The sequence below is a fragment of the Hydra viridissima genome, unplaced genomic scaffold (genome assembly GCF_058129835.1).
Source record: "Hydra viridissima isolate aposymbiotic clone 2 unplaced genomic scaffold, HvirCarnegie_v1 scaffold_5, whole genome shotgun sequence".
Lineage (NCBI taxonomy): Eukaryota > Metazoa > Cnidaria > Hydrozoa > Anthoathecata > Hydridae > Hydra > Hydra viridissima.
In genome coordinates this window covers 1,544,937-1,565,427 of record NW_028324304.1, presented here as the reverse complement: position 1 = coordinate 1,565,427, position 20,491 = coordinate 1,544,937, and the positions used below count along the sequence as shown (strand labels likewise).

The window sequence follows — 20,491 nt, the reverse complement described above, 5'->3', positions numbered from 1 at the left end:
TTGAAATCAACTTACAAAATTCCTTTTTCTTATCAAAAACATTTGGTCTCGAACTGCACTTTTTTTAACGAATAGAAAAACTCCGTCAAACAATGCGCAAATTAGTTAATCTTTGAAGAACCAATGAGCTTGCGAGAAACAGAAATGTTCTCGAATTGGAGACCACAACTGCGCTTTATATAGGAAGTGATTCGGTTGCTTGTAATTTCAAATTTCAATTCTCTAAAACTCGTCGACATGTCTGACGCTCCAAAGGCCGGAGGAAAACAAGCGCCCAAGGTGGCCAAAAAGGGGGAAAAACGCGCTGGTAAGAAAGGCGGCAAGATCGCTGGTACTGGAGACAAAAAGCGCAAGAGAAAGAGGCGAGAATCCTACGCCATTTACATTTACAACGTCTTGAAGCAAGTTCACCCTGATGTTGGTGTTTCTTCCAAAGCGATGAGCATCATGAATTCTTTCGTCAACGACATTTTTGAAAGAATCGCTTCAGAAGCTTCACGACTAGCCCTCCAAAACAAGAAATCAACCATCTCTTCGCGTGAAATTCAAACAGCTGTGCGCCTCTTACTTCCCGGTGAGTTGGCCAAACACGCAGTGAGCGAAGGCACCAAGGCTGTTACTAAGTACACCAGCAGTAAATAGATGGAGCGCTATCTAAACGGCTATTTTCATAGCCACACATCTTGTAAAAGCATTGTACGCATTAGAACGCCTTAAATTGTAGTAGAGAGAAAGTACTTAAAATGCAATAGCTAGGCAGCCATTGTTTGCTCGTTTTAAATTGCGACACCGCGTCTAAAGAGCGAGCGCTTTTCTAGACTTGCTTTTTTTGATGTTTAAACGTATAGCTTTTGCATCCACTTTGGATACAAAAAGTTATTACAGTAGGTAAACGCGTGAGAAAATCTTTCAACAACTACTTGAGCGCCACCTTTTTGCTTTTGATCAAAACCTTAGCCCTTATGACCCACCCATCGTTATTATTTGCTGCTACTACCACACTTTTGCTCCTTTTTTCTTTTTTCTTTTTTTTTTTTTTTTTCAAATGTATTGCGCGCATCTTTAGGAAATCAGACTTAAAGCAGCGCTTTAGATAAAAATCACCTTTCTAGCCCGATGATGGTGAGCAAAACACTTTATGTGTCAAGCGTCTACTCTAAACACTCAGTTAAACTATGCCTCGCTAAAAAACATTACTTAGAAATCAATTCAATTGCTTTTCATTTCGATTGAAACAAACTGAAACTGGTAAACTAAACCGTTTTTACACACCCCCTCTGCTTATCGCGGTGCAGCGTTCAAGTTCTAGATTGCCTATTAACGTTTAAAACAGATGTGTGGCTATAAAAATAGCCGTTTTTGATTGCTGAGGTGTTCCCCTTTTAACCACCAAAGCCGTACAATGTGCGACCTTGTCTTTTTAATGCGTAGACAACGTCCATAGCGGTGACTGTCTTTCTCTTGGCATGCTCTGTGTATGTTACAGCGTCGCGAATAACGTTTTCCAAAAAGACTTTTAGAACGCCTCGAGTCTCCTCGTAGATAAGTCCAGAGATACGCTTAACACCACCGCGACGAGCTAGACGACGTATGGCGGGCTTTGTGATTCCTTGGATGTTATCACGTAAAATCTTGCGATGACGCTTTGCGCCTCCTTTTCCAAGTCCTTTTCCTCCTTTACCGCGACCAGACATGATTAAAATTGTTTGAAGTTCAATTACTGTCTTTTTGCGTTTCTTTTTGTTTTTATTATGCGCTGGAAGCGCGACTTTTACCCTACATAGATGGAAACATCTTCGTCAAACAACCAATCGCAACGGTCCTTCGTCAAAAAGCCATCTGAACCAAAAAAACAAAAAAAAAAAAAACCAAAACAAACTGCCTTGTTTTTAACGCGCGTTTTCGCATTTAACGCTTTTATCCGTTCGCAAACAGAGCAGAAAAGTTTCTTTTCGGAATTCCACTACGTCGACCTGTCTTTGAAGTGTTTAAAAAAGCAGAAATTGTAGAGGCGAGACAAACGCGCTCTCTTTTCCCGTAGCCAAAAAACACGCCTACGTGGCCTTAATGCCTTATTTTGCATTTGTACTTGAACCAATCAAAGAGCACTTTCTTAGCACCAATCAGAATGCAGCTTTAAGTCGCGGCAAAGTCTAAAAATGTCAACAAAACGCGTTAAATTGAAAAACTTCAAAAGTTCAACTTAAACTGATAAGTGTAAGCGTAACTTACAATGGCCCGCACAAAACAAACAGCTAGAAAATCTACCGGCGGTAAAGCACCGAGAAAGCAGCTGGCAACAAAAGCAGCAAGAAAGAGTGCCCCGGCTACCGGCGGAGTAAAGAAACCCCACAGATACCGACCCGGTACCGTAGCTTTGAGAGAGATCCGAAGATACCAAAAATCGACAGAGCTCCTAATCAGAAAACTACCCTTCCAGCGATTGGTTCGCGAAATAGCTCAAGATTTCAAGACTGACTTGCGTTTCCAAAGCACCGCCGTCATGGCCTTACAAGAAGCTTCAGAAGCCTACTTAGTGGGTCTCTTCGAAGATACCAACTTGTGCGCCATCCATGCAAAGCGTGTCACTATTATGCCAAAAGACATTCAGTTGGCGAGAAGAATCAGAGGAGAGCGAGCTTAAAAAATGGTGCTTCTAAACAAAACGGCTATTTTCATAGCCACAAATCTGTTAAAAACGTTGTCGGCTTAGTGCCTTAAAACAAAACAAAACAAAAAAAAAAAACAACAAACAAACAAACACAAAGTAAACAAGTTCTACGCCTGGAACTTTGTTTTTAGAAAGATGTGTGGCTATGAAAATAGCCGTTTGACAAAAAGCGGGGTAGGTTAGGTTATTTCTTTTCCACTTTTGCGATGGTTTTCTTGGCTGCAGCTTTCTTCTTAGGTGTCGCTTTCACTTTCTTTACTGCGGGCTTTTTAGCAACCGGTTTCTGGGCGCTCTTTTTTGCGGGAGTCACTTTTTTCTTAGGAGTAGCTTTTTTCACTTTCTCTTTTTGTGCGACTTTTTTCACTGACGCAGCTTTCTTTTTTGGCGTGCTCTTCTTTTCAGCAGGCTTCTTTACTTCTTTGGCTTCTTTTTTGTGCTTCTTGGCGACTGCAGCAGGCTTCTTTAACGGTTTGGGCTTAGCTGCAATTCTAAAAGAACCCGACGCGCCAGTTCCTTTCACTTGTACGAGCTCGCCAGCAACCACCATGCGCTTTAAATTAATCTTGACTTGCGAATCGACGTTTTCACCCACCTTGTTGTTGGCCTTGACGTGCTTGGCGATAGCTTGTCTTGACGACCCTTTGCGTTCTTTAAGCGAATTAATAGCATCGACAATCATCGCCTTGTAGGGAGCATGATCAGCAGGCTTTTTAGGCGCAGACTTCTTTGTGGCCTTTTTCGGAGATGCAGCTTCAGTCATTTTTTTTTTGTCGTGTTTCAGAGAAACGTTGCGTTCGTTTTTATAAAACTTCTAGATGTTTAGATGTTTTTATTTTTCAAGCGGAGTTTTATGCGGACTGTCGAGGAGACTTTTTTTTTTTTTTTTTTGCTCCACCGTCAGACTGCAAAGTGTGTTTTCGTGTTGACAGGCAAACCTCCACAGCTCGCGTCTCTCGCTCTCTTAAAGCTTCATTAGTTTTGAAATCTTCTAAAGAATAGTGACGCTTTGTAAATTGCGGCGTTTCGGTGCCACAGCATGTTAGAAGCGAAAGGTATCGCATCAAAACATCGAAAAAATAGTCTTTAAAAGCAATCGAGTGCGCGCATGGCCAAATAACATCAGCGCTACTTACTCTGGACAAAGCAGCTTAATTTCATCAAGAAACTGAACCATATGGCTTCCCAAAAAAGCTTATGCCAATCTCTTCTAAGCATTTGGTACCATACAAACTCAATAGAGGCGAAGGGCACAAACACGCGCGATTGCTGGAATATTTAATGCGTTAGCAACGCGTACTAACGACGATTTTTAGTTCAGACCAATTCTTTTTCTAAACACAGAGACACAACAAAGAACATTCCATGAAAAAGGAACACTATGTTGTGCTTATTCGTGTTCGTTAACAAAAACGATCGAAGGCTAAAACTGCGATAACGCAGTCAACATATATAAAGTCGCGGACACTAGAAAAAAAGGAAAAACTTAGCAACCTGAAAGTTCTGGACATCGTAAAAAAAAAAAATAAATAAAAAATAAAATTCATTATGGAAGGTAACGGTAAAAAAACGTTTGAGGAGATAAGAGAATGAGTGACGAATGCACAATACGGGGTCCATTCGGTTCTTCGTCTTCATAGTCATCGTTCGAGCGAAGCTTGGTGTTTTCTTTACAATTGTGCAGTCTTGGGAAGGCATGCAACTTTTGTTCAAGTTCATAAAGGCAAAACTGAATTAGAATATGGCGATTTTAAAAGATGCTCTACATTTCCGTTTGCTTTTCAAAGTGCAAATTTCGCTTTTGATTTCATGCGCTCATAACTGGCATTTCAAAAATGACACTTTAACACTCGTGAATCGTGAATTTGGCGGCTTTTGCATGATGCAAAGTTATTAAAATCGCGCGAGGCATCAGTTATAAGGTGTTCACAACCGAAGTTATTGCAGATCAATTCCATCTCTCGTTTTTTCATTTTCAGAAAAGTTCATTTTTCTCCGCTTTATAACATCATAACCATTAGGCTTAGCTGCTTTAGCCTTAGCGAGGTCCTTGACATTAGAAAAGCACCAGTTGGAATTTTATTTTTGCTAAAAATAAAGGCTAACAAATGCAACAGAAATATCTATCTTGCAAGGAACTCGTTCATAATTGAAAAACAAATACAAAGTCAGCTACTTAGTTAGTTAGTTAGTTAGTTAGTTAGTTAGTTAGTTAGTTAGTTAGTTAGTTAGTTAGTTAGTTAGTTAGTTAGTTAGTTAGTTAGTTAGTTAGTTAGTTAGTTAGTTAGTTAGTTAGTTAGTTAGTTAGTTAGTTAGTTAGTTAGTTAGTTAGTTAGTCTCTCAGTGAGTTAGTTGGTTAGTTAGTTAGTTAGTTAGTTAGTTAGTTAGTTAGTTAGTTAGTTAGTTAGTTAGTTAGTTAGTTGGTTAGTTAGTTAGTTAGTTAGTTAGTTAGTTAGTTAGTTAGTTAGTTAGTTAGTTAGTTAGTTAGTTAGTTAGTTAGTTAGTTAGTTAGTCTCTCAGTGAGTTAGTTGTTGTTAGTTAGTTAGTTAGTTAGTTAGTTAGTTAGTTAGTTAGTTAGTTAGTTAGTTAGTTAGTTAGTTAGTTAGTTAGTTAGTTAGTTAGTTAGTTAGTTAGTTAGTTAGTTAGTTAGTTAGTTAGTTAGTTAGTTAGTTAGTTAGTTAGTTAGTTAGTTAGTTAGTTAGTTAGTTAGTTAGTTAGTTAGTTAGTTAGTTAGTCTCTCAGTGAGTTAGTTGGTTAGTTAGTTAGTTAGTTAGTTAGTTAGTTAGTTAGTTAGTTAGTTAGTTAGTTAGTTAGTTAGTTAGTTAGTTAGTTAGTTAGTTAGTTAGTTAGTTAGTTAGTTAGTTAGTTAGTTAGTTAGTTAGTTAGTTAGTTAGTTAGTTAGTTAGTTAGTTAGTTAGTTAGTTAGTTAGTTAGTTAGTTAGTTAGTTAGTCTCTCAGTGAGTTAGTTGGTTAGTTAGTTAGTTAGTTAGTTAGTTAGTTAGTTAGTTAGTTAGTTAGTTAGTTAGTTAGTTAGTTAGTTAGTTAGTTAGTTAGTTAGTTAGTTAGTTAGTTAGTTAGTTAGTTAGTTAGTTAGTTAGTTAGTTAGTTAGTTAGTTAGTTAGTTAGTTAGTTAGTTAGTCAGTTAGTTAGTTAGTTAGTTAGTTAGTTAGTTAGTTAGTTAGTTAGTCTCTCAGTGAGTTAGTTGGTTAGTTAGTTAGTTAGTTAGTTAGTTAGTTAGTTAGTTAGTTAGTTAGTTAGTTAGTTAGTTAGTCTCTCAGTGAGTTAGTTGGTTAGTTAGTTAGTTAGTTAGTTAGTTAGTTAGTTAGTTAGTTAGTTAGTTAGTTAGTTAGTCTCTCAGTGAGTTAGTTGGTTAGTTAGTTAGTTAGTTAGTTAGTTAGTTAGTTAGTTAGTTAGTTAGTTAGTCAGTTAGTTAGTTAGTTAGTTAGTTAGTTAGTTAGTTAGTTAGTTAGTTAGTTAGTTAGTTAGTTAGTTAGTCTCTCAGTGAGTTAGTTGGTTAGTTAGTTAGTTAGTTAGTTAGTTAGTTAGTTAGTTAGTTAGTTAGTTAGTTAGTTAGTTAGTCTCTCAGTGAGTTAGTTGGTTAGTTAGTTAGTTAGTTAGTTAGTTAGTTAGTTAGTTAGTTAGTTAGTTAGTTAGTTAGTTAGTCTCTCAGTGAGTTAGTTGGTTAGTTAGTTAGTTAGTTAGTTAGTTAGTTAGTTAGTTAGTTAGTTAGTTAGTTAGTTAGTCTCTCAGTGAGTTAGTTGGTTAGTTAGTTAGTTAGTTAGTTAGTTAGTTAGTTAGTTAGTTAGTTAGTTAGTTAGTTAGTTAGTTAGTTAGTTAGTTAGTTAGTTAGTTAGTTGGTTAGTTAGTTAGTTAGTTAGTCAATCAGTTAGTTAGTTAGTTAGTTAGTTAGTCAGTCAGTTAGTTAGTTAGTCAGTCAGTCAGTTAGTTGGTTAGTCAGTCAGTTAGTTAGTCATTCAGTTAGTTAGTTTGTATCTTAGTTAGTTTGTTAGGTACTAAGTTAGGCAGATACGTGAAAAATGACGATAGATGACGATAAATGAGGACAATAATTAAAATGTAGCTACTTTGTAAAATCTTATTACTTTAACTAAAGTTTTAGTACTTTGTTAAAATAGCATGAGAACTAACGCTACCCCACAAGCTTTTTAAAGTTCTTTTTTAAGGTTTCAGCAACCCATCCGACGTTGCGAGAAACACCTGATAGTTACTGTGAAAAAAGGTATTGGCCAACAACTCGACTGTCGCGTTTTATTCTTTCCGGGGTTTTAGGGACGGGTCATTTAGAAAACAAAATGTAAAAGAACTAGAGCGTCGTAACTTTGTTATATGTTGAGTTTTGTGCCCGTCGCAAGTTTGACGTGTTTTAATTGAAGGAATGTTTAGTTCTAGCTTTACGTTTTTTTCCTTTAATGTAAAATAAAGGGTTGTCTGCGCATGCTGTGATTTTTGTTTCGACTTTGTCAAGTGTTATGACTTTGATCATTTGCTTTATTTCGAAGTGTCTCAAGAGTGTGTCAGCTTGGAGTATGTATGAGTTTTCGACAGCGGACGTCTTTGTCTTTACCCCTCTTGTTTGTTAGACATGACGTGCAATGACCCGTTCACTTCTTTTCGTTGACGTTTTTTTTCGCATTTCAAAAAACTACTGACCAAGAGAACGTGCGCAGAAGAAAAATGACAAGGTAAAACCAACAACAAAAAACCATGCAATTAAGGATTACACACAGACAAACACGCAAGTGTAAAAAACGGAAATTTTTTTTTTTTTTTTTTTTTTTCGTGCTGCCGCTTTTTTGTTTGTTTTTTTTTGTTTTGTTTTGTTTTTGTTGCTGCTGCTGATGCTAATGCCGTCACTGCTGCTTAACCTCGCTCTTTGTTTTTTTCTCCGCTAAATATACTTTTTTGCTGAAATCCTAAGGGAGCTAAATTCTTACGGAGGCGCTTAAATCTTCTTTGTTATTTTCCTACAGCCTATAGATGGTCGCCAATCTGGGCACGTGCGTGTTCACTTTTTATTCAAGTTACGTTGGATCCTTTCAAAACTTGGAATCTTGAACATGCACGTGACCTGTGAGGTAACCGAACTGTTTTTTCTCCCTCAGGTTATAACTTAAAACGTTTCAAAGATGGCGTGTAAACCCCACCATGTATTTTTTTGTAACGGGATGCGTGTGCTCTTTTTATCCCCTAACAGCTTTAAAAAGAGATTTTGAACCCCCCTCCCCTCCCTTCCTTACACACACACACACACACACACACACACACACACACACTTCTTTATATTCTCCTTAGTGTGTTTAAGCTCATGCCGTCATGTTTTTAACAGATGTGTGGCTATGAAAATAGCCTTTATTTTTTATCTTGTGTTCAGAGTACCGTTTATTTGGCTGCTGGTTTTGGAACCTTTTCGTTCTTCTTGGGAAGCAAAACGGCTTGTATGTTTGGCAGCACACCGCCACTGGCTATAGTAACACCTGACAACAACTTGTTCAACTCTTCGTCATTGCGAACAGCTAACTGTAAGTGTCGAGGAATGATTCTAGCTTTCTTATTGTCACGAGCAGCGTTACCGGCCAACTCCAAAATTTCGGCGGAGAGATACTCCAAAACAGCAGCTAAATAGACAGGTGCGCCTGAACCGATGCGATTGGCGTAGTGTCCTTTGCGCAAAAATCGGTGAACACGACCGACTGGAAACTGAAGTCCGGCTCTGAACGATCGAGTCTTTGCCTTGGCTTTAGCTTTTCCTCCTTTTCCACGTCCTGACATTTTAATTTCTTACACTGAGAAACAACGAGAGACAACCTAGAGATATTTGTGCGCGCTTTGAAATCAACTTACAAAATTCCTTTTTCTTATCAAAAACATTTGGTCTCGAACTGCACTTTTTTTAACGAATAGAAAAACTCCGTCAAACAATGCGCAAATTAGTTAATCTTTGAAGAACCAATGAGCTTGCGAGAAACAGAAATGTTCTCGAATTGGAGACCACAACTGCGCTTTATATAGGAAGTGATTCGGTTGCTTGTAATTTCAAATTTCAATTCTCTAAAACTCGTCGACATGTCTGACGCTCCAAAGGCCGGAGGAAAACAAGCGCCCAAGGTGGCCAAAAAGGGGGAAAAACGCGCTGGTAAGAAAGGCGGCAAGATCGCTGGTACTGGAGACAAAAAGCGCAAGAGAAAGAGGCGAGAATCCTACGCCATTTACATTTACAACGTCTTGAAGCAAGTTCACCCTGATGTTGGTGTTTCTTCCAAAGCGATGAGCATCATGAATTCTTTCGTCAACGACATTTTTGAAAGAATCGCTTCAGAAGCTTCACGACTAGCCCTCCAAAACAAGAAATCAACCATCTCTTCGCGTGAAATTCAAACAGCTGTGCGCCTCTTACTTCCCGGTGAGTTGGCCAAACACGCAGTGAGCGAAGGCACCAAGGCTGTTACTAAGTACACCAGCAGTAAATAGATGGAGCGCTATCTAAACGGCTATTTTCATAGCCACACATCTTGTAAAAGCATTGTACGCATTAGAACGCCTTAAATTGTAGTAGAGAGAAAGTACTTAAAATGCAATAGCTAGGCAGCCATTGTTTGCTCGTTTTAAATTGCGACACCGCGTCTAAAGAGCGAGCGCTTTTCTTAAAGAGCGAGCGCTTTTCTAGACTTGCTTTTTTTGATGTTTAAACGTATAGCTTTTGCATCCACTTTGGATACAAAAAGTTATTACAGTAGGTAAACGCGTGAGAAAATCTTTCAACAACTACTTGAGCGCCACCTTTTTGCTTTTGATCAAAACCTTAGCCCTTATGACCCACCCATCGTTATTATTTGCTGCTACTACCACACTTTTGCTCCTTTTTTCTTTTTTCTTTTTTTTTTTTTTTTTCAAATGTATTGCGCGCATCTTTAGGAAATCAGACTTAAAGCAGCGCTTTAGATAAAAATCACCTTTCTAGCCCGATGATGGTGAGCAAAACACTTTATGTGTCAAGCGTCTACTCTAAACACTCAGTTAAACTATGCCTCGCTAAAAAACATTACTTAGAAATCAATTCAATTGCTTTTCATTTCGATTGAAACAAACTGAAACTGGTAAACTAAACCGTTTTTACACACCCCCTCTGCTTATCGCGGTGCAGCGTTCAAGTTCTAGATTGCCTATTAACGTTTAAAACAGATGTGTGGCTATAAAAATAGCCGTTTTTGATTGCTGAGGTGTTCCCCTTTTAACCACCAAAGCCGTACAATGTGCGACCTTGTCTTTTTAATGCGTAGACAACGTCCATAGCGGTGACTGTCTTTCTCTTGGCATGCTCTGTGTATGTTACAGCGTCGCGAATAACGTTTTCCAAAAAGACTTTTAGAACGCCTCGAGTCTCCTCGTAGATAAGTCCAGAGATACGCTTAACACCACCGCGACGAGCTAGACGACGTATGGCGGGCTTTGTGATTCCTTGGATGTTATCACGTAAAATCTTGCGATGACGCTTTGCGCCTCCTTTTCCAAGTCCTTTTCCTCCTTTACCGCGACCAGACATGATTAAAATTGTTTGAAGTTCAATTACTGTCTTTTTGCGTTTCTTTTTGTTTTTATTATGCGCTGGAAGCGCGACTTTTACCCTACATAGATGGAAACATCTTCGTCAAACAACCAATCGCAACGGTCCTTCGTCAAAAAGCCATCTGAACCAAAAAAACAAAAAAAAAAAAAACCAAAACAAACTGCCTTGTTTTTAACGCGCGTTTTCGCATTTAACGCTTTTATCCGTTCGCAAACAGAGCAGAAAAGTTTCTTTTCGGAATTCCACTACGTCGACCTGTCTTTGAAGTGTTTAAAAAAGCAGAAATTGTAGAGGCGAGACAAACGCGCTCTCTTTTCCCGTAGCCAAAAAACACGCCTACGTGGCCTTAATGCCTTATTTTGCATTTGTACTTGAACCAATCAAAGAGCACTTTCTTAGCACCAATCAGAATGCAGCTTTAAGTCGCGGCAAAGTCTAAAAATGTCAACAAAACGCGTTAAATTGAAAAACTTCAAAAGTTCAACTTAAACTGATAAGTGTAAGCGTAACTTACAATGGCCCGCACAAAACAAACAGCTAGAAAATCTACCGGCGGTAAAGCACCGAGAAAGCAGCTGGCAACAAAAGCAGCAAGAAAGAGTGCCCCGGCTACCGGCGGAGTAAAGAAACCCCACAGATACCGACCCGGTACCGTAGCTTTGAGAGAGATCCGAAGATACCAAAAATCGACAGAGCTCCTAATCAGAAAACTACCCTTCCAGCGATTGGTTCGCGAAATAGCTCAAGATTTCAAGACTGACTTGCGTTTCCAAAGCACCGCCGTCATGGCCTTACAAGAAGCTTCAGAAGCCTACTTAGTGGGTCTCTTCGAAGATACCAACTTGTGCGCCATCCATGCAAAGCGTGTCACTATTATGCCAAAAGACATTCAGTTGGCGAGAAGAATCAGAGGAGAGCGAGCTTAAAAAATGGTGCTTCTAAACAAAACGGCTATTTTCATAGCCACAAATCTGTTAAAAACGTTGTCGGCTTAGTGCCTTAAAACAAAACAAAACAAAAAAAAAAAACAACAAACAAACAAACACAAAGTAAACAAGTTCTACGCCTGGAACTTTGTTTTTAGAAAGATGTGTGGCTATGAAAATAGCCGTTTGACAAAAAGCGGGGTAGGTTAGGTACTTTTGCGATGGTTTTCTTGGCTGCAGCTTTCTTCTTAGGTGTCGCTTTCACTTTCTTTACTGCGGGCTTTTTAGCAACCGGTTTCTGGGCGCTCTTTTTTGCGGGAGTCACTTTTTTCTTAGGAGTAGCTTTTTTCACTTTCTCTTTTTGTGCGACTTTTTTCACTGACGCAGCTTTCTTTTTTGGCGTGCTCTTCTTTTCAGCAGGCTTCTTTACTTCTTTGGCTTCTTTTTTGTGCTTCTTGGCGACTGCAGCAGGCTTCTTTAACGGTTTGGGCTTAGCTGCAATTCTAAAAGAACCCGACGCGCCAGTTCCTTTCACTTGTACGAGCTCGCCAGCAACCACCATGCGCTTTAAATTAATCTTGACTTGCGAATCGACGTTTTCACCCACCTTGTTGTTGGCCTTGACGTGCTTGGCGATAGCTTGTCTTGACGACCCTTTGCGTTCTTTAAGCGAATTAATAGCATCGACAATCATCGCCTTGTAGGGAGCATGATCAGCAGGCTTTTTAGGCGCAGACTTCTTTGTGGCCTTTTTCGGAGATGCAGCTTCAGTCATTTTTTTTTTGTCGTGTTTCAGAGAAACGTTGCGTTCGTTTTTATAAAACTTCTAGATGTTTAGATGTTTTTATTTTTCAAGCGGAGTTTTATGCGGACTGTCGAGGAGACTTTTTTTTTTTTTTTTTTGCTCCACCGTCAGACTGCAAAGTGTGTTTTCGTGTTGACAGGCAAACCTCCACAGCTCGCGTCTCTCGCTCTCTTAAAGCTTCATTAGTTTTGAAATCTTCTAAAGAATAGTGACGCTTTGTAAATTGCGGCGTTTCGGTGCCACAGCATGTTAGAAGCGAAAGGTATCGCATCAAAACATCGAAAAAATAGTCTTTAAAAGCAATCGAGTGCGCGCATGGCCAAATAACATCAGCGCTACTTACTCTGGACAAAGCAGCTTAATTTCATCAAGAAACTGAACCATATGGCTTCCCAAAAAAGCTTATGCCAATCTCTTCTAAGCATTTGGTACCATACAAACTCAATAGAGGCGAAGGGCACAAACACGCGCGATTGCTGGAATATTTAATGCGTTAGCAACGCGTACTAACGACGATTTTTAGTTCAGACCAATTCTTTTTCTAAACACAGAGACACAACAAAGAACATTCCATGAAAAAGGAACACTATGTTGTGCTTATTCGTGTTCGTTAACAAAAACGATCGAAGGCTAAAACTGCGATAACGCAGTCAACATATATAAAGTCGCGGACACTAGAAAAAAAGGAAAAACTTAGCAACCTGAAAGTTCTGGACATCGTAAAAAAAAAAAATAAATAAAAAATAAAATTCATTATGGAAGGTAACGGTAAAAAAACGTTTGAGGAGATAAGAGAATGAGTGACGAATGCACAATACGGGGTCCATTCGGTTCTTCGTCTTCATAGTCATCGTTCGAGCGAAGCTTGGTGTTTTCTTTACAATTGTGCAGTCTTGGGAAGGCATGCAACTTTTGTTCAAGTTCATAAAGGCAAAACTGAATTAGAATATGGCGATTTTAAAAGATGCTCTACATTTCCGTTTGCTTTTCAAAGTGCAAATTTCGCTTTTGATTTCATGCGCTCATAACTGGCATTTCAAAAATGACACTTTAACACTCGTGAATCGTGAATTTGGCGGCTTTTGCATGATGCAAAGTTATTAAAATCGCGCGAGGCATCAGTTATAAGGTGTTCACAACCGAAGTTATTGCAGATCAATTCCATCTCTCGTTTTTTCATTTTCAGAAAAGTTCATTTTTCTCCGCTTTATAACATCATAACCATTAGGCTTAGCTGCTTTAGCCTTAGCGAGGTCCTTGACATTAGAAAAGCACCAGTTGGAATTTTATTTTTGCTAAAAATAAAGGCTAACAAATGCAACAGAAATATCTATCTTGCAAGGAACTCGTTCATAATTGAAAAACAAATACAAAGTCAGCTACTTAGTTAGTTAGTTAGTTAGTTAGTTAGTTAGTTAGTTAGTTAGTTAGTTAGTTAGTTAGTTAGTTAGTTAGTTAGTTAGTTAGTTAGTTAGTTAGTTAGTTAGTTAGTTAGTTAGTTAGTTAGTTAGTTAGTTAGTTAGTTAGTTAGTTAGTCTCTCAGTGAGTTAGTTGGTTAGTTAGTTAGTTAGTTAGTTAGTTAGTTAGTTAGTTAGTTAGTTAGTTAGTTAGTTAGTTAGTTGGTTAGTTAGTTAGTTAGTTAGTTAGTTAGTTAGTTAGTTAGTTAGTTAGTTAGTTAGTTAGTTAGTTAGTTAGTTAGTTAGTTAGTTAGTTAGTCTCTCAGTGAGTTAGTTGGTTAGTTAGTTAGTTAGTTAGTTAGTTAGTTAGTTAGTTAGTTAGTTAGTTAGTTAGTTAGTTAGTTAGTTAGTTAGTTAGTTAGTTAGTTAGTTAGTTAGTTAGTTAGTTAGTTAGTTAGTTAGTTAGTTAGTTAGTTAGTTAGTTAGTTAGTTAGTTAGTTAGTTAGTTAGTTAGTTAGTTAGTTAGTTAGTCTCTCAGTGAGTTAGTTGGTTAGTTAGTTAGTTAGTTAGTTAGTTAGTTAGTTAGTTAGTTAGTTAGTTAGTTAGTTAGTTAGTTAGTTAGTTAGTTAGTTAGTTAGTTAGTTAGTTAGTTAGTTAGTTAGTTAGTTAGTTAGTTAGTTAGTTAGTTAGTTAGTTAGTTAGTCAGTTAGTTAGTTAGTTAGTTAGTTAGTTAGTTAGTTAGTTAGTTAGTTAGTTAGTCAGTTAGTTAGTTAGTTAGTTAGTTAGTTAGTTAGTTAGTTAGTTAGTCTCTCAGTGAGTTAGTTGGTTAGTTAGTTAGTTAGTTAGTTAGTTAGTTAGTTAGTTAGTTAGTTAGTTAGTTAGTTAGTTAGTCTCTCAGTGAGTTAGTTGGTTAGTTAGTTAGTTAGTTAGTTAGTTAGTTAGTTAGTTAGTTAGTTAGTTAGTTAGTTAGTCTCTCAGTGAGTTAGTTGGTTAGTTAGTTAGTTAGTTAGTTAGTTAGTTAGTTAGTTAGTTAGTTAGTTAGTCAGTTAGTTAGTTAGTTAGTTAGTTAGTTAGTTAGTTAGTTAGTTAGTTAGTTAGTTAGTTAGTTAGTTAGTCTCTCAGTGAGTTAGTTGGTTAGTTAGTTAGTTAGTTAGTTAGTTAGTTAGTTAGTTAGTTAGTTAGTTAGTTAGTTAGTTAGTCTCTCAGTGAGTTAGTTGGTTAGTTAGTTAGTTAGTTAGTTAGTTAGTTAGTTAGTTAGTTAGTTAGTTAGTTAGTTAGTTAGTCTCTCAGTGAGTTAGTTGGTTAGTTAGTTAGTTAGTTAGTTAGTTAGTTAGTTAGTTAGTTAGTTAGTTAGTTAGTTAGTCTCTCAGTGAGTTAGTTGGTTAGTTAGTTAGTTAGTTAGTTAGTTAGTTAGTTAGTTAGTTAGTTAGTTAGTTAGTTAGTTAGTTAGTTAGTTAGTTAGTTAGTTAGTTGGTTAGTTAGTTAGTTAGTTAGTCAATCAGTTAGTTAGTTAGTTAGTTAGTTAGTCAGTCAGTTAGTTAGTTAGTCAGTCAGTCAGTTAGTTGGTTAGTCAGTCAGTTAGTTAGTCATTCAGTTAGTTAGTTTGTATCTTAGTTAGTTTGTTAGGTACTAAGTTAGGCAGATACGTGAAAAATGACGATAGATGACGATAAATGAGGACAATAATTAAAATGTAGCTACTTTGTAAAATCTTATTACTTTAACTAAAGTTTTAGTACTTTGTTAAAATAGCATGAGAACTAACGCTACCCCACAAGCTTTTTAAAGTTCTTTTTTAAGGTTTCAGCAACCCATCCGACGTTGCGAGAAACACCTGATAGTTACTGTGAAAAAAGGTATTGGCCAACAACTCGACTGTCGCGTTTTATTCTTTCCGGGGTTTTAGGGACGGGTCATTTAGAAAACAAAATGTAAAAGAACTAGAGCGTCGTAACTTTGTTATATGTTGAGTTTTGTGCCCGTCGCAAGTTTGACGTGTTTTAATTGAAGGAATGTTTAGTTCTAGCTTTACGTTTTTTTCCTTTAATGTAAAATAAAGGGTTGTCTGCGCATGCTGTGATTTTTGTTTCGACTTTGTCAAGTGTTATGACTTTGATCATTTGCTTTATTTCGAAGTGTCTCAAGAGTGTGTCAGCTTGGAGTATGTATGAGTTTTCGACAGCGGACGTCTTTGTCTTTACCCCTCTTGTTTGTTAGACATGACGTGCAATGACCCGTTCACTTCTTTTCGTTGACGTTTTTTTTCGCATTTCAAAAAACTACTGACCAAGAGAACGTGCGCAGAAGAAAAATGACAAGGTAAAACCAACAACAAAAAACCATGCAATTAAGGATTACACACAGACAAACACGCAAGTGTAAAAAACGGAAATTTTTTTTTTTTTTTTTTTTTTTCGTGCTGCCGCTTTTTTGTTTGTTTTTTTTTGTTTTGTTTTGTTTTTGTTGCTGCTGCTGATGCTAATGCCGTCACTGCTGCGCTCTTTGTTTTTTTCTCCGCTAAATATACTTTTTTGCTGAAATCCTAAGGGAGCTAAATTCTTACGGAGGCGCTTAAATCTTCTTTGTTATTTTCCTACAGCCTATAGATGGTCGCCAATCTGGGCACGTGCGTGTTCACTTTTTATTCAAGTTACGTTGGATCCTTTCAAAACTTGGAATCTTGAACATGCACGTGACCTGTGAGGTAACCGAACTGTTTTTTCTCCCTCAGGTTATAACTTAAAACGTTTCAAAGATGGCGTGTAAACCCCACCATGTATTTTTTTGTAACGGGATGCGTGTGCTCTTTTTATCCCCTAACAGCTTTAAAAAGAGATTTTGAACCCCCCTCCCCTCCCTTCCTTACACACACACACACACACACACACACACACACACACACTTCTTTATATTCTCCTTAGTGTGTTTAAGCTCATGCCGTCATGTTTTTAACAGATGTGTGGCTATGAAAATAGCCTTTATTTTTTATCTTGTGTTCAGAGTACCGTTTATTTGGCTGCTGGTTTTGGAACCTTTTCGTTCTTCTTGGGAAGCAAAACGGCTTGTATGTTTGGCAGCACACCGCCACTGGCTATAGTAACACCTGACAACAACTTGTTCAACTCTTCGTCATTGCGAACAGCTAACTGTAAGTGTCGAGGAATGATTCTAGCTTTCTTATTGTCACGAGCAGCGTTACCGGCCAACTCCAAAATTTCGGCGGAGAGATACTCCAAAACAGCAGCTAAATAGACAGGTGCGCCTGAACCGATGCGATTGGCGTAGTGTCCTTTGCGCAAAAATCGGTGAACACGACCGACTGGAAACTGAAGTCCGGCTCTGAACGATCGAGTCTTTGCCTTGGCTTTAGCTTTTCCTCCTTTTCCACGTCCTGACATTTTAATTTCTTACACTGAGAAACAACGAGAGACAACCTAGAGATATTTGTGCGCGCTTTGAAATCAACTTACAAAATTCCTTTTTCTTATCAAAAACATTTGGTCTCGAACTGCACTTTTTTTAACGAATAGAAAAACTCCGTCAAACAATGCGCAAATTAGTTAATCTTTGAAGAACCAATGAGCTTGCGAGAAACAGAAATGTTCTCGAATTGGAGACCACAACTGCGCTTTATATAGGAAGTGATTCGGTTGCTTGTAATTTCAAATTTCAATTCTCTAAAACTCGTCGACATGTCTGACGCTCCAAAGGCCGGAGGAAAACAAGCGCCCAAGGTGGCCAAAAAGGGGGAAAAACGCGCTGGTAAGAAAGGCGGCAAGATCGCTGGTACTGGAGACAAAAAGCGCAAGAGAAAGAGGCGAGAATCCTACGCCATTTACATTTACAACGTCTTGAAGCAAGTTCACCCTGATGTTGGTGTTTCTTCCAAAGCGATGAGCATCATGAATTCTTTCGTCAACGACATTTTTGAAAGAATCGCTTCAGAAGCTTCACGACTAGCCCTCCAAAACAAGAAATCAACCATCTCTTCGCGTGAAATTCAAACAGCTGTGCGCCTCTTACTTCCCGGTGAGTTGGCCAAACACGCAGTGAGCGAAGGCACCAAGGCTGTTACTAAGTACACCAGCAGTAAATAGATGGAGCGCTATCTAAACGGCTATTTTCATAGCCACACATCTTGTAAAAGCATTGTACGCATTAGAACGCCTTAAATTGTAGTAGAGAGAAAGTACTTAAAATGCAATAGCTAGGCAGCCATTGTTTGCTCGTTTTAAATTGCGACACCGCGTCTAAAGAGCGAGCGCTTTTCTAGACTTGCTTTTTTTGATGTTTAAACGTATAGCTTTTGCATCCACTTTGGATACAAAAAGTTATTACAGTAGGTAAACGCGTGAGAAAATCTTTCAACAACTACTTGAGCGCCACCTTTTTGCTTTTGATCAAAACCTTAGCCCTTATGACCCACCCATCGTTATTATTTGCTGCTACTACCACACTTTTGCTCCTTTTTTCTTTTTTCTTTTTTTTTTTTTTTTTCAAATGTATTGCGCGCATCTTTAGGAAATCAGACTTAAAGCAGCGCTTTAGATAAAAATCACCTTTCTAGCCCGATGATGGTGAGCAAAACACTTTATGTGTCAAGCGTCTACTCTAAACACTCAGTTAAACTATGCCTCGCTAAAAAACATTACTTAGAAATCAATTCAATTGCTTTTCATTTCGATTGAAACAAACTGAAACTGGTAAACTAAACCGTTTTTACACACCCCCTCTGCTTATCGCGGTGCAGCGTTCAAGTTCTAGATTGCCTATTAACGTTTAAAACAGATGTGTGGCTATAAAAATAGCCGTTTTTGATTGCTGAGGTGTTCCCCTTTTAACCACCAAAGCCGTACAATGTGCGACCTTGTCTTTTTAATGCGTAGACAACGTCCATAGCGGTGACTGTCTTTCTCTTGGCATGCTCTGTTCTTGGCATGCTCTGTGTATGTTACAGCGTCGCGAATAACGTTTTCCAAAAAGACTTTTAGAACGCCTCGAGTCTCCTCGTAGATAAGTCCAGAGATACGCTTAACACCACCGCGACGAGCTAGACGACGTATGGCGGGCTTTGTGATTCCTTGGATGTTATCACGTAAAATCTTGCGATGACGCTTTGCGCCTCCTTTTCCAAGTCCTTTTCCTCCTTTACCGCGACCAGACATGATTAAAATTGTTTGAAGTTCAATTACTGTCTTTTTGCGTTTCTTTTTGTTTTTATTATGCGCTGGAAGCGCGACTTTTACCCTACATAGATGGAAACATCTTCGTCAAACAACCAATCGCAACGGTCCTTCGTCAAAAAGCCATCTGAACCAAAAAAACAAAAAAAAAAAAAACCAAAACAAACTGCCTTGTTTTTAACGCGCGTTTTCGCATTTAACGCTTTTATCCGTTCGCAAACAGAGCAGAAAAGTTTCTTTTCGGAATTCCACTACGTCGACCTGTCTTTGAAGTGTTTAAAAAAGCAGAAATTGTAGAGGCGAGACAAACGCGCTCTCTTTTCCCGTAGCCAAAAAACACGCCTACGTGGCCTTAATGCCTTATTTTGCATTTGTACTTGAACCAATCAAAGAGCACTTTCTTAGCACCAATCAGAATGCAGCTTTAAGTCGCGGCAAAGTCTAAAAATGTCAACAAAACGCGTTAAATTGAAAAACTTCAAAAGTTCAACTTAAACTGATAAGTGTAAGCGTAACTTACAATGGCCCGCACAAAACAAACAGCTAGAAAATCTACCGGCGGTAAAGCACCGAGAAAGCAGCTGGCAACAAAAGCAGCAAGAAAGAGTGCCCCGGCTACCGGCGGAGTAAAGAAACCCCACAGATACCGACCCGGTACCGTAGCTTTGAGAGAGATCCGAAGATACCAAAAATCGACAGAGCTCCTAATCAGAAAACTACCCTTCCAGCGATTGGTTCGCGAAATAGCTCAAGATTTCAAGACTGACTTGCGTTTCCAAAGCACCGCCGTCATGGCCTTACAAGAAGCTTCAGAAGCCTACTTAGTGGGTCTCTTCGAAGATACCAACTTGTGCGCCATCCATGCAAAGCGTGTCACTATTATGCCAAAAGACATTCAGTTGGCGAGAAGAATCAGAGGAGAGCGAGCTTAAAAAATGGTGCTTCTAAACAAAACGGCTATTTTCATAGCCACAAATCTGTTAAAAACGTTGTCGGCTTAGTGCCTTAAAACAAAACAAAACAAAAAAAAAAAACAACAAACAAACAAACACAAAGTAAACAAGTTCTACGCCTGGAACTTTGTTTTTAGAAAGATGTGTGGCTATGAAAATAGCCGTTTGACAAAAAGCGGGGTAGGTTAGGTTATTTCTTTTCCACTTTTGCGATGGTTTTCTTGGCTGCAGCTTTCTTCTTAGGTGTCGCTTTCACTTTCTTTACTGCGGGCTTTTTAGCAACCGGTTTCTGGGCGCTCTTTTTTGCGGGAGTCACTTTTTTCTTAGGAGTAGCTTTTTTCACTTTCTCTTTTTGTGCGACTTTTTTCACTGACGCAGCTTTCTTTTTTGGCGTGCTCTTCTTTTCAGCAGGCTTCTTTACTTCTTTGGCTTCTTTTTTGTGCTTCTTGGCGACTGCAGCAGGCTTCTTTAACGGTTTGGGCTTAGCTGCAATTCTAAAAGAACCCGACGCGCCAGTTCCTTTCACTTGTACGAGCTCGCCAGCAACCACCATGCGCTTTAAATTAATCTTGACTTGCGAATCGACGTTTTCACCCACCTTGTTGTTGGCCTTGACGTGCTTGGCGATAGCTTGTCTTGACGACCCTTTGCGTTCTTTAAGCGAATTAATAGCATCGACAATCATCGCCTTGTAGGGAGCATGATCAGCAGGCTTTTTAGGCGCAGACTTCTTTGTGGCCTTTTTCGGAGATGCAGCTTCAGTCATTTTTTTTTTGTCGTGTTTCAGAGAAACGTTGCGTTCGTTTTTATAAAACTTCTAGATGTTTAGATGTTTTTATTTTTCAAGCGGAGTTTTATGCGGACTGTCGAGGAGACTTTTTTTTTTTTTTTTTTGCTCCACCGTCAGACTGCAAAGTGTGTTTTCGTGTTGACAGGCAAACCTCCACAGCTCGCGTCTCTCGCTCTCTTAAAGC

At 38.6% G+C, this 20,491-nt stretch overlaps 5 protein-coding genes and 3 pseudogenes across 5 annotated transcripts; 6 read left to right on the top strand and 2 right to left on the bottom strand.

The window, feature by feature from the left end:
- Positions 1-237: 237 nt before the first annotated feature.
- On the top strand, positions 238-642 carry LOC149887847 (late histone H2B.L4 pseudogene; annotated as a pseudogene).
- Positions 643-2,233: 1,591 nt separating this feature from the next.
- LOC149887846 (histone H3) lies at positions 2,234-2,644 on the top strand. Its single transcript, XM_090088922.1, has one exon. It carries the CDS (start codon positions 2,234-2,236, stop codon positions 2,642-2,644), a length of 411 nt encoding a protein of 136 aa, XP_089945048.1.
- Positions 2,645-8,068: 5,424 nt separating this feature from the next.
- On the bottom strand, positions 8,069-8,458 carry LOC149887845 (histone H2A, orphon). Its single transcript, XM_090088921.1, has one exon. The coding sequence runs from the start codon at positions 8,456-8,458 to the stop codon at positions 8,069-8,071; it is 390 nt and encodes a 129-aa protein (XP_089945047.1).
- Positions 8,459-8,752: 294 nt separating this feature from the next.
- On the top strand, positions 8,753-9,157 carry LOC149887844 (late histone H2B.L4 pseudogene; annotated as a pseudogene).
- A 1,611-nt stretch (positions 9,158-10,768) lies between these two features.
- Positions 10,769-11,179, top strand: LOC149887843 (histone H3). The gene has a single exon (XM_090088920.1). The coding sequence runs from the start codon at positions 10,769-10,771 to the stop codon at positions 11,177-11,179; it is 411 nt and encodes a 136-aa protein (XP_089945046.1).
- A 5,210-nt stretch (positions 11,180-16,389) lies between these two features.
- LOC149887842 (histone H2A, orphon) lies at positions 16,390-16,779 on the bottom strand. The gene has a single exon (XM_090088919.1). The coding sequence runs from the start codon at positions 16,777-16,779 to the stop codon at positions 16,390-16,392; it is 390 nt and encodes a 129-aa protein (XP_089945045.1).
- A 294-nt stretch (positions 16,780-17,073) lies between these two features.
- LOC149887841 (late histone H2B.L4 pseudogene) lies at positions 17,074-17,478 on the top strand (annotated as a pseudogene).
- A 1,607-nt stretch (positions 17,479-19,085) lies between these two features.
- Positions 19,086-19,496, top strand: LOC149887840 (histone H3). Its single transcript, XM_090088917.1, has one exon. The coding sequence runs from the start codon at positions 19,086-19,088 to the stop codon at positions 19,494-19,496; it is 411 nt and encodes a 136-aa protein (XP_089945043.1).
- Positions 19,497-20,491: the final 995 nt, after the last annotated feature.